Below are 14,322 nucleotides of genomic sequence, written 5' to 3'. Positions count from 1 at the left end.
TAACGCGAATAATTTTATGGTAAATAAAGGTATATCTTTCTTTCGTTGAACAATCTAGTGACGGTAGAAGCAAAAACTGCTGTCACCTATCTACATTGACATCGCTGCTACTCCAGTCAGCTCGTGACCACGGCTAGTGCAACCAAGTCAAAGTGTCGCGAGAGGTAAACACCTTTATTTACCATAAAATCATTATTACTTTAATAATTAATAATAATAATTTTGAACCTGAACATGAAATATATATTATAAACGAGTTATATCTGAAGCTAATAATGACTAATATATAAATAAATATAAGTAACAATTATGTACGACCGTGAAATAAGTTTAAATCATTATTTACCTTTCAATTGGGTGCATACCAATGCATTGCACTACAGTGAGCAACTCTACTTAGATACAACGGACTTATGCGTGTAACAAATCAATCGTAATGTTAGGAAGTATACAATTTCCATGAAACTGAGGACACTGCAACCAAGGAATAATCCTGCCATGCCACCCACAGCCACTAAAATTAAAAAAAAAACATTTAAAAAACATTTTCATTATTTCGAACCGACTATATAAAGAATAAGGTTATATTCTAGTAGTCTAGCGGTCTAGCACACTGTCTTACTTCCGATGGTCGCGGGTTCGATTCCACGCATTTTACAAACATTTGAAATCATGAGTGTGATTCTTTGTATTGGTCCGGGGGTTTCATATGTATATTTTTTATGGATGAAATAGATATATAAATAATCTTTATTCAAATAAACTTAATATAAGCACTTTTGAATAGTCAAGATTTTTTATTCTACCGCTTATTCGGAAGGCAGATTTATCACAAGAATAATAAGCTAGAAAATTGTGTGTTGCTCTTTTAAATAAATATTGATTAATTATATTTAATTAACAACAAGGATTAGTCATGCGACAATCATCAACATAGAAACCGCTACGCACTTAATCTCTGTTCAATCAGATAACATTGTCAGCGCTATAAATTTTAAGTTAGTATTTTCTACAAAAACATTATTATCATTTATAAATTCTTCATTTTTATAATAAGCTTTCTTACAAAGAAAATATTTTATGACACATTTGAATTTTTTTCTACCAAATTGACTACAGACTCTGGGAGTTTGTTGTAAAACCTTATGCAGAATTAAACTATTTTACATTACGTAAGCTTTTATTAGTGTAACCACCTACTTTTTCTAAACAGTCAGTGTTTTTCAAACTGTCAATGATAATGGAATGATGCACACGCCTGCGCGGTCCATTATAGGAGCCACTTTGGAATTACCGCGGATGTATTCACTTCGCACCCTATCTAGTCTCGTGACTCCACCAGACCACCGCAGCATTTTCATCTCGGTAGTATGAAGGAATTGTACAAGTGCCCTTTTATTGGCCAACGTTTCCATAAAATAGTTCGCTTAGTTCATAATCTCCACTTCTGCCAAGCTACATTAACTCTGTGAGTCACATCTGGCTCCACTTTTATCTAATCATCAGTAAGATGGAAAAATCTTAAGTAATACCTAACACATCTGTGAAGCCGAAGATGATGTCGCGTCTGTACCTCATCCTGGGATAAGTAACGATGCCCCACTGCAGATTGGTGCCGAGGAACCATTCTTGTAGTACCTGACATTAAAAAAAACATATATTCATTCATTGAGGGCTAGTGGCTTTTCTAGTCTACTTAGACTCTCTCGTAGATCTTGATATTTCCATACACAGTTGTCTGTGTATTTGTTAATTTTATCTATTTCTGTTAATTTAATAAATAATTAATTTTCTTTTATTAACACTTAATGGTATTCCGCACTATATATTATAAATTACAAAATCAAATCAAATTAAAACTTAATAATTTAGACCGAATAAAATCCAGAATGTATACTTAAAAAACAATACATTCAAATTAAATTATTGTCGAAAATAAAACTAAATGAAACACACAATAAAAATATTGTATCAATTTATACGCTTATTCTATATGAATGGAAACACCGATAACAAGCCAACGCGGTAGGCCCTTTACCCTGTTAGAGTCAATATAACTAAACAATAGTATAGGTTAATGGTAAAAGTGTGAAAATTTAAAGTTTGCATGTATTTTTAATGCCACATAATAATATAACAAAATGTAAAAATAAAAATATTTCCAAAAAATTAAATAAAAAAAATTTGGTGGGCTATACTTACGGGTATAAAAATTTGATAATAACCTGTTATCAGACCTACCGATTTTGATGACATTTTATATATTAGTACATATAAAATGTAATCAAAATCGATTAAGCCGTTAGGGAGAAGTATAACAACTAACACTGATACCTAAATTTTATATATTATTATTACATATATATAAATAACTCACATTGGACTGTATTACATAGTTAACATCATCGCATATAGGAAAACAACCGCAGTTGATTTTCTTTCCTGCTTTATCTTGCAATTTGTACAACTCGTCTGAAATGATAAGACAGTTTAACATTAATAAGAAATAAGCGGGAAGTTAGGTCATGGCTTAACCACTGATATACATATATGACGATATATATGTATATATATGACGGTAAATTTACATATCATAAGAGTCTGTAATAGACCTACATGAATTGCGAATGTATATATGTATATACATATATTAAAGTCATTTATATGGGCACATTTATTGTAGGGATATCTAATTATTATAAAATAAAATAATCTTTTTTTTTTAAGAATATTTAAGGATGGCCAGAAAATACACTTTTTTTATTTATTAATTAGACATAATAAATTATTTCCTCTTTAACATGTAAGTTTAGAAAAATATAAATTAGATACAATATAATGTCATATTAAGATTTTTTTATTCGGACTAGTCTAATGCTGTTGGCCGCAGCTGGCCTTTACAGCTTCACCGGACGATAGAGGGCGAGTGCAGATGGCACTCCAAATCCGCGGAAGGAGTTATGGAGCGGCTGAAGGCCAACTCCCGGCTGACGGATACGACTTTAGTCTGTGAACATCGCTAGGGGTTCGAACCAGGGATGTTAGGGAGCTCCGTAACCGTATACCGAAACTATCGGATATCCGATATAAAAGAATATTCGTAACCGTAACCGAATCCGAAATAAAAGTTCCGGATAATATCGAATAGGAGCGGAGCCTAATTGAGACAAGTTATGTAACCATTTTATTAGCTATTTGTATTTTACCATTAAAATTCCTTAAAAAATTAATATCCGTAACCGAAATTATCCGAAACTAACGGATAATCCGAAATAATTTCACATCCGCATCCGTATCCGTATCCGAAATTTCATATCCATAACATCCCTGGTTCGAACCTCGGCTCAGGCCGTCGTAATATTGATCCCCGTTTGAATTGGACGGGGAATCGATCAGAGGAGAATTAAGTTTATTATTACCTTTGTATTCCGCTAAACAATGAAGACCTTTGACATCGCATGTTTTCTCGTCGCCTGCCGAATATATAATAGCAATAATGTCGTTATGTAAATTGAACAGTAAACATTTCAATTAGGAGTTTAAGTAACCGGAGATAGTCTTCGTAGAAAATCTTATGCAAAATTCACCTAGCATTTATGTTAACTATTTCAATCTACCAACCTTCGTAAGACCATGTTTCAGCTATATATGGTAGTCACATTACAGAGTACGGAACTATAAATACCGAACCTTATAAACCTCTGAAATGGCTACGCATACGCAAGGTTTATATATATAGTACATGCACACCCGTGCGAAGCCGGGGCGAGTAGTTAGTTTATAATAATTTGAGTTCCTATGAAAATAACTGGTGGATGGCGCCATACAAAAAAAAAACAAAAGTCTGTATCTATTAATTTTTGTTATTTATTCCTTATAAGCTGTACCCGCGACTTCGCCCGCGTGGAATTCAACTTTATTTTTCAAAAATAAAAGTTGCCTAAGTGACTCATTATTACATCAGCTACCTGCCAATAAAATCCCGTCAAAATCGGTTCAGTCATTTCAGAGATTATCCGGAACAAACAGACAGACAGACAAAAATTGTAAAAAAAAATTATTTTGTGTACGTGTCGTATTTATATTCATATGCATATAGTAAAAAACGGTTATTTCAATATTACAAACAGACACTCCAATTTTATTTATATGTATAAATGTTACTTAATAATATTCTTAAATAAGATTCTGTTTGGTATAACATAAAAGAAAAAACTACCCATACAACATATTAGCTTTATCTTCATTAATTTTCTAATTTAGGATAAGGTTTTTAGTTTTTAGTTTAATAAGTACCGACGACTACAAAATATATAACAACAACCTTTACCTATAAACAAGGTAAACATTATTTCATTGAAAATTTTTTTCGCACTACTGGCAATTTTCTTCTTTCCCTATATAATGTTATGTTATCTGTGATTATACTGTCAAAAATGTTATAGGTGACTGTTATTGTCCCTGTCCCTGACGAGTCTAAGTAGCGAACTTTGAAAAAGATCGAAACGATCTATGTAGGTCGCAGTGCTACAGGTGCTACAAACATCTGACAATAGCCCAAACAATCCAATAAAAAAAAAGGTAACTATTTGACAACTGACATCTGCTTCCAATACGTTTTAAGAGTTAACTGTAGGTAATCGAGCGTTCAGAATGTATAAACGTGTTTAGCGAAATTTGTAGTGGTGAAATGCAAAAGGAAGGTTTGACGTTTAAACGTTTCAATTGCGTTCAGTTCGAACTAAACGCGATCAGTTTGTTTGGTGAAATCCGACCTTAGAGAGGCAAGAAACTTACCGATTCTTCTATAAAAGTGTGGTATACACTTGCAGTATTTGAGACAGAGTCGTATCCGGCACTCCATTCGGCACATTGTGTATGTGTAAACAGAATTATGTTGTAATATATTCTCATGAAGGAACCGGCAACGTCTTTGAGCAACACTCAGTCTAAAAATACAGGTTGATGATTAAACTTCCTGCTGAGGTTTTGTCACGAGACTACAGCATGGGGTTTTTCAAGAAGGGTATATTAAGGTTTCTTAAGGGTCGGCAACGAGCACGTGATACCCCTGGTGTTTCAGGCGTCCATAGGCTACGGTAACCATTTACCATCAGATGGGCCGTATGCTTGATTGCCACCATAGTAGTATAAAAAAAAAGCTATCACGGTACAGGGTTATCACGATGGCGTCGGTGGTCTAGGGGTTCGTATCGCTTTACTTCAGATAGTCGCGGCTTCGATTCCCTCACGGTACAAAAAATTGTATTCATGAGTGTGATTGGTTGTTTTATCGGTTTGGGTTTTTTCTAAGTATATTAAATATATGTTTATAAAAAATATATCTATGTATTTATATCAGTTGTCTACTACCCACAACACTAGCTCTGCCTAGCGTGGGACTAGATAACCCTGTTTGACTAGATGACCAGTTAACCTAACATATTATTAATTATATAGAAAACATATTTTTGTTCTAAATAATACTAGTTTAAAAGTGAGAATTAAAAATAGATACTTAGCAGCCTCCGATGACGTGTATACAGTCAACGCTGTAACATAGAGTTTCATGTAAAAGTCTTCAGCCGAGTGTTGATGTCTTGTCGATATATCTGGAACCTCCAGAGGTCCGTGGATGTAGACCTTAACACATTAGAATATATGTATAAGTAGCAATTAACCTTAAGATAAAAATATCTATACATATATAAAATTGGAGTATCTGTAATATTGAAATAACCGTTTTTACTACATGCATATGAATATAAATCTCTGAAATGGTCGGGCCGATTTTGACGGGACTTTTTTAGCAGGTAGCTGATATAATAAGGTGTAACTTAGGCTATATTTATTTCTATTTAAAAAAAAACATTAACGCGGACAAAGTCGCGGGAACAGCTAGTCGTAAATAAAGAACAAATATTTTATTCTTTACTTATTATATTTTGAAATAGAAATAGAAATAGAAATAATCTTTATTCAAATAAACTCATTACAAGCACTTTTGAATAGTCATATTTTGATTCTACCGCTCATTCGGAATGCAGATTCATCACAAGAAGAATGAGCAAGAAACTTGTGTGTTGCTCTTTTTAATAGATGTTTTTTTTATATAAATAATTACAGTATAACAAGTAAGAGGCATGCGATAATCAACATAGAAGTCGCTACGCACTCATTATTAATGTAATCAGATAATATTGTCAGTGCTATAGATTTAAAGTTTTTCTATAAAAACATTATTATCGTTAACGAATTCTTCAATTTTATAGTAAGCTTTTTTGCAAAGGAACTGTTTTATTCGACATTTAAATCTTTTTTCTGGCAGATTTATAACAGACTCTATTGTAAAACCTTACGCAATTGCCATAAAACGAATTACTAACTTTATAAACGACATTTAGGTAAAATCAATTTGTTATTGTTACGTAAGCTTTTATTAGTGCAATCACTAACTCTTTTGAAACTGTCTATATTCCTTCTGGCATAGATGATATTTTCATAAATGTATTGAGAAGTTTTGATTTATAAATTCTACTTTTTTTTAATACATGCAAAAGCAACACAAATTCGTATTTTGATTTCTATGTCTATATAATTTATATGACACTATGTTGGAGGACAGGACTTACATACATATAGTATATTATATAAACACTATACATATATTCACCTATTAGATGCCCCCCAGTTCGATACTATGTATACCCTACGAACTTACGAACTTACGAATACCCTACGTACACAGGTTACACACTATTTTTTTTATACTACTTTGGTGGCAAACAAGCATACGGCCCATCTGATGATAAACGGTTACCGTAGCCTATAGACGCCTGAGATACCAGGGGTGTCACGTGCGCGTTGCCGACCCTTAAGAAACCTTAATATAATCTTTAAAAACCCCATGCTGTAGTCTCGTGAGAAAACCTCGGCAGGTAGTTCATTCCACAATCTGAGTGTACGCGGGAGGAAGTTCCTCTAAAACCGCACTATCCGAGACCACTTAGGTTCTAGCGTGTGGGGATGAATTCCCTATCGATGGCGAGGGATGTGATGATAAAAAGTAGCCATAGGCATTATGTCTAACAATTCCCCAGAACACAGTCCGTCGTATATTCGGTAGAGCACATAATGCGAAGCGAAGTCTCGCCTCAAGCCAAGTGGTTCGATACCGCCAGAGAGATCATTTAGTTTACAAGTTATAAATTACAGATATACAAGTATTTTTAAAAGGATGAATTATTTTAAACTTACATCGTAAGAGGTAGACAAGTTTATGACTTGAGCGAACACTTCGCCATCCAACGGATGGATATAAAAGGTACTGTTATGTACTATCACTCGGTCCCATCTATTGGCTGCTCTGTAACTAATTATAGAGTATATAATAATAATAATAATAATCTCAGGACAATTCACACAGCGCCATCTAGACCCAAGTTAAGCTAGCTAAAGCTTGTGTTATGGGTACTAGATAACTGACACAAATACATAGATTTTTTTTTTTGTAAATACATACATATTATATATAGAAAACACCCAGACCGATACAATCATACTCATGAATACAAATGTTTGTGCCGTGCGAGGAATCGAACCCGCGACCATCGGTCGTAAAGCGGTGTGCTAGACCACTAGACCACCGAGGTCGTCATATAAATAATTGAATATTCAATTTAATTATTATATTATTAAAACTAACTACCCACCACGACTTTGCACGGGTGTACATGTATTATACATATAAACCTTCCTCTTGAATCAGTCTATTAAAAAAAACTTCAAAATCCGTTGCGTAGTTTTTAATATTTAAGGATAAATAGGGACGGACAGACAGCAACAGCGACTTTGTGTTATACTATGTAATAGAATAGAATAGAAAATCATTTATTTAAATAAACTTACATTAAAGCACTTTTGAATAGTCAGTGATGACTATTCAAAAGTTACGTATCATTATCAATAAAAAAATGTGATTTTTTTATTGATAATGATACGTAAAGAAACGTAAAATAAATTAAAAAACTTTTTACAAAAATTTTGCGGACGGACGAGTATGAAATTTCGCACACTTACAGTTTATATAGAGAAGGAAAAATTAGATTTTTTTTTATATTATGCATAATTAAATAAAAAAAAACTCGTGACACACACTGTCATGTAATGAACACACAGATGCATCTACTGTGTCTATAGATACTCCGAGAAACTACAGCAGTCATCAGGCGAACCGTATGCATCATTATGATTATCGTTTTTTAAATAGGAGAAAATTGAGGGAAGGGGATTGTACATGTCAGGTTGACCTCCACGTAGTTTCCCTGGGAACCATGTGTGTACCATGATGTGCTAACTGACCTAACCTCATGTTCATCTTACCACCCTTCACTGGTACCCCGCCAGCATAAACCATTAGCGCAGGCGTGTGCACCATTCCAATATCTTAATAATATAATAAACGCAAAAGTTTGTGAATATGGATGTTTGTTACTCTTTCACGCAAAAACGACTGAATGGATTTTGATGAAACTTTACAGTGATATGGCCTATGCATCAGAATAGGTCCGACCGTGGACCAACAATCTTGTCAAGATTGCTGTAAGGCATTGGATGCGAGCAGCGCAGGACCGATCGTCATGGAGATCTTTGGGGAGGCCTATGTCCTGCTGTGGACGTCTTCCGGGCTGCGATGATGATGATGATGATGATTATGATGATGATGATGGTGATGATGATGATGATGGTGATGTTGGTGATGATGATGATGATGATGATGATGATTAGAATAACATATCGGCTATATTTTTTATTGAAATTTAACGAGTCTGAAACCGCGGGCACTGGCATCCAAAAAAAATAATATAAAACTTACTCAGGTGAATTGTAAATAGCAACTTTCGAATTGACAGCATAGCACAGTCCCATCTCGGTTATTGTTGGTATGATATTGAGGCTTATCCCTGTAGCTCCAATGGTGAGGGTTGGCTTGAAGTTTGCTGACAAATTGAGTACCAGCTCCACATACTTATCACCCGGTATCCCCTCAAATAAAGGTATAGTGTCGAAGTTCTTGTAGGTAGCGTTGGATATGCCAATTATGAATTTGGTTAGAGTTTCTTTGTCAGGTTCTGGTGAACTTCTGTAATATAAAATCCAGGTTTTAAATTTGACGCAGTCATTATTTATACGTATAATTAGTCATACATCACGGGATCTTACCACGTTCTATATTTACTTGCTGAGTTCCCGATTAGTTTACCTTTGCAGTAGCAGTTTACCCATGATCATGGTGGTTGAAACACCGCCGAAATATTAGGAACTCATTAAATAAATATAAAACGTGGTAAGATCTCGTGATTTTTACTAATTATATCATATTATAGATTATCTCCATAATATACGAATCAATAAAATCAAATCAAATTATCGACCCATTGGCTTTATGGAATTGTTCGGATTAATACCAGCTACTGAGTTTCACCACCGTACCACCCGTCAGAAAAGGCAGTCCTTCACAGTGCGGTTTTCTAGAAACTTTTTGTCACGCACAACCACATATAGGAATCACCTTCCAGCAATGGTATTTCCGAACTGATACGATATTGAAATCTTCAAGAAAAGAGTTTATTTCTTTTTAAATGGCCGACAACGTACTTGCAATTGCCCTGGTGTTGCGGGTGCTCATGGGCGGCGGTAATGACTTATCATAAAAAAAATCGTGTAGATCTATTACAGATTCTTATGATACGTCAAATCTACCGTCAGTTCGGAGTGCTTTCAAGACAGACAAGAAGAAAGCACAGCTCTTATATTCAAATGAGCTTGTTCAGTTATAACGTGAGAGTGACCACCTACTTACGTTATTGTATTGTTGACAAAAAAATAATAATAGCCAAATATTTCTGTATATATATATATGTATATTTCTTTTTATTTATAATTTAATTATAATGTAGCCTTACAAAACATATCATTACATATAAAACAAAGTCACTGTCGCTGTCTGCCGTCCCTATGTATGCTTATATCTTTAACACAACGCAACGGATTTTGAAGCGGTTTTTTTAATAGATAGAGTTCAAGAGGATGGTTTATATGTGTAATACATGTACACCCGTACGAAGCCGGGGCGAGTAGCTAGTTTCATATAAATATATTATACATTTATATCAGTAGTCTAGTACCCATAATACAAGCTCTGCTTAGCTTGAGACTCGATGACGCTGTGTATATACATATAAGTATTTTAACATAAACAGGTTCAAAATTATATCTACACAGTTGTAAATTTCATGCAAAACAAAATATCAAACAAAAATGAACTCACTCTACATAAGCATTAAGTTTCTTTGCGTCCAGTTTGGAGTTAGGACAGATGGTGACGCAAGGGAAGGTTGTGTTCCATGCAAACATGTCCCGGTCCATGGACAAGACAGTCGGAGAGGACTGGTAGCGGGACCAGGTGGTACCAGACAGGTACATAGCGCCGAATACTGACAGACCCACCATGGTGAGCCAGAGGAGGCTGTGAAAGATAAAAAAGATTACTCATAAAATTCAAATTCAAAATCATTTATTAATATAGGATATTTTAGCCGCTTATGATCGTCAAATTTGTACATTATAATTTTAAATTTATCCCTACCGTCCAGTTCCGTACATAGATCCAATTGAGAAGACCTAGCAAGAAACTCAATTGAAGTACATTTTTTTTGAAAGCCAGTTTATTTACAATGTATATTTATATAGGTGTCTATGTCTAACATTAAATGAAAATTCAGTTCATGAACAACTATTGCCATTGCACGCTCGTCATTCAATTAATCGTTTATTGAGTAATAGGCTTAAATAGTGAGTCATAATCTTTGATTATATTTACAAGTAAATATAGTTTAAAGATAACAATGCAAAAATCACAAATCGCCAATTACTCCCAAACAGAACTTTTCTATTACATTTCTATTTACATTCTCTATTGGTCGATATTGCGTTACCACGGATATCACGTTATCATGTAACCATGATAACGTGATATCCGTTGTAAATATATACAGGTGACGGTTTTTTTTATGGATGATAATGGAGTGCACCCGCCTGCACTAACAGTTTACGCTGGCGGGGCACCAGTGGAGGATGATAAGATGAACATGAGGTCAGATCAGTTAACACATCGTGACAATTTCACCAGAAATTTATCACGATGGTTTCCAGGAGGGACCGCGTGGAGATCAACTTGACATGGTGCATTTTTAGTAATTTATTTATTTATTTATTTAATTGACCCATATTATAAATACCTTATAGACTAACATACATAAGAAATAATAATAAAATATGTAAAATAAAATTGTCTCTATGGTCACGGCACTGACGACGGCAATCTGCCACGGTAGCGCCGATAGACCACCCCCTTCGGCCAGTAGTCCTCCTTCATGAAGGTGGGCAGCATATTGGTGGGGACCAGGGCCACGAACGCTTTGAAGCTCGCGTTGTGGCTCGATTCCAACTGCGTCACCCTCAATGTCAGGTTGCTTTTAGTCCGGATGTAGTCAACAATGTCCTGTTCCTTTGTAGCGTAGTGTAGGCGGGATAGGATAGTAATGGGGTCATTAGTCCACATTACTAACAATTCCCTTCTCCTTTTAGATGACGATTTTTTTATGGATTATAATGGAATGGTGCACCCGCCTGCGCTAACGGTTTACGCTGGCGGGGCACCAGTGGAGGATTATAAGATGAACATGAGGTCAGATCAGTTAGCCCATCGTGACAAATTCACCAGGAATTTATCACGATGGTTTCCAGGGGGAACCGCGTGAAGGTCAACCTGACTTGGTACATTGCTAGCCTGGGGTTATCAGTCCACATTATTATAATCCCCTTCTCCCCTATAGATGACGGTTACCGTTTACCATCAGGTGGGCCAGCAGCTGTTTTTATATCAACTGTCTAGTACCCCATAACACAAGCTCTCTTTACCTTGGGACTAGATGGCGGCGTGTGAATCGTTCAGGGCTATTATTATCTTATATATAAAATTCTCGTGTCACAATGTTAGTTACCATACTCCTCCCAAACTGCTTGATCGATTTTTATGAAATTTTATACGCATATTCAGTAGGTCTGAGAATCAGCTATTATCTATTTTTCATACCCCTAAGTGGTAAGGGATACCCCTAAATACATTTCTTTTATTTTTTTGACATAATATTTTATTTTCATTTTTTTATTATGTAGGATTGAAAAATACACACAATCCTAGATTTTCACTCTTCTAGCATCAACCCCTATTTTTTAATAGCGATTTTAATTTATATGGCAAAACAACGTTTGCCGGGACAGCAAGTTATTTATATAAAAAACAGGAGTTCCTGAAAATAGAAACTTTGTTTCATAATATACTAGCTTCTCGCCCCGGCTCTGGGTGTACATGTATCATATATATAATCCTACCTCCTGAATAAATATACCTATTGCTAAAAACTGTATTAAAATCCGTTGTGTAGTTTAAAAGATCTGAGTAAACAAACAACGAAAGCGGCTTCAATTTTTATGTAAAGACTAGCTTTTGTCCGCGGCTTCGCTCGCATTAATTTATGCCCTTAGGGCGAAATTTATCAAAATACTTTCTTAGGGGTAGCCTACATTATAGTAGCTTTATGCATGCAAAGTCTCAGCTCGATCGGTTTAAAATTGACAAAGTTTCATACAAACTTTCATCGCCTATTTTATCCCCTTGGAGGTAGAATTAATCTAAATCCTTTCTTAGCGGATGCCTACGTCATAACATCTACCTGCATGCCAAATTTCAGCCCGATCCGTCCAGTGGTTTGGGCTGTGCGTTGATAGATCACTACGTCGGTCACCTTTGAGATAACTCAAACTCCACAGTGCGGTTCTAAATATATATAATATATTTAGATAGATAGATGACTTTTATGTAAAGATAGACAGATAAGACAATACTTACACTTCAAAAGGATGCCTCTTGGATGCGACCAGATGGTTCAGCCCATGAATAGAGGAGGTCTCCAAGAACAGAGTGAAGTAATCCTTCATTTTCGACTTGAATGCACCGGCCTGGTTGACTGCAACTGGCTCGGGATCAAATCTCTTAGCTCGTTGTGAATGTAGAAGCTCATCTTGAATGATCTGAGCTTGATATGTGCGCTCAGAAAACATCTTTCTAAAGCAATTCCCGAACCTACAGATGCAAAAAAGTCAGAAAATTAAACAAAAACTAAAAACCTGAATTCTAAATAATTCTGTCAAAAAACTGAATTGTCTAAATTAAAAAAACTGAACTGAACAACTGTGCAAGTTATCTCAAGCCTTAAATCATGATATCAGTAAATATTTTTCTTATAACTATATTTAATTGTGTTATTGCAATGCAAACTATTATTTATTTTATTTAATGAAAATTAAATTATTCAATGTACAGTTTGTTTGATCTACTCTTGATCAAGAGTTTCATCTATTTGGATATGTTTCAACTTGTACTTTTATAAATAAACTACCTTTTGCTCGCGGCTTCGCTCGCGTTAATTTATCCCCTTAGGGGTGGAATTTATCAAAATCCTTTCTTAGAGGATGCCTACGTCATAGTAGCTTTATGCATGCAAAGCCTCGAGTTGAGTCGAGTCGGTGTAAAATTGACAAAATTTCACACAAGCTTTCACCCCCTATTTTATCTCCTTGGGGGTAGAATTAATCAAAATCCTTTCGTAGCGGATGCCTATGTTATAACATCTACCTGCATGCCAAATTTCAGCCCGATCCGTGCAGTGGTTTGGGCTGTGCGTTGGTAGATCACTATGTCAGTCAGTCACCTTTGAGTTATATAAATATATAGATTACTTGTATTAATTTTTACAACAAACTGCCAGAGTCTGTACTTAATTTCCCAGAAAAATGAATGAAATGTTTTTAAAATATTTTCTTTGCAAAAATGCTTATTACAAAATTGAAGAATTTAGAAATGATATTATTTTTTCTGTAGAAAATATGTAACCTAAAATTCATAGCGTTGACAATGTTGAGCTGACAATGTCAGCCCAATCCGTCCAGTGTTTTGGGCTGTGCGTTGATAGATGACTATGTCTTACTACCTTTGATTTATATATATTTAGATTACTTATATTTAAACTAACCGTAAGTTGAATAATTAGTCTTTCTTTAAAGCATAGTTATGATACATAGCACTAAGAAGTATTCTAAGTTAAAAAGGAATTTCCGATTGCAATAGTATATTAAAAAAATGTAAACCTATATCGGGAATCAACACCATTGACCCAACTATGGGAAACAACTGTATCA

The 14,322-nt window shown here is 34.9% G+C and overlaps 1 protein-coding gene across 1 annotated transcript; it reads right to left on the bottom strand.

Annotated features, from left to right (window-relative positions):
* Positions 1–392: 392 nt before the first annotated feature.
* On the bottom strand, positions 393–13,185 carry LOC131847376 (pickpocket protein 11). Its single transcript, XM_059196941.1, has 10 exons — positions 12,974–13,185; positions 10,331–10,528; positions 8,876–9,142; positions 7,258–7,372; positions 5,519–5,643; positions 4,798–4,949; positions 3,420–3,473; positions 2,378–2,472; positions 1,533–1,638; positions 393–514 (listed from the first exon to the last, which is right to left on the bottom strand). Exons 1-10 carry the CDS (start codon positions 13,183–13,185, stop codon positions 393–395), a joined length of 1,446 nt encoding a protein of 481 aa, XP_059052924.1.
* Positions 13,186–14,322: the final 1,137 nt, after the last annotated feature.

The sequence above is a fragment of the Achroia grisella genome, unplaced genomic scaffold (genome assembly GCF_030625045.1).
Source record: "Achroia grisella isolate CSIRO2021 unplaced genomic scaffold, CSIRO_AGI_Agris_v1 utg524, whole genome shotgun sequence".
Taxonomy (NCBI): Eukaryota; Metazoa; Arthropoda; class Insecta; order Lepidoptera; family Pyralidae; genus Achroia; species Achroia grisella.
The sequence above is the reverse complement of the archived record's forward strand: the minus strand, read 5'-3'. Positions and strand labels throughout refer to the sequence as shown.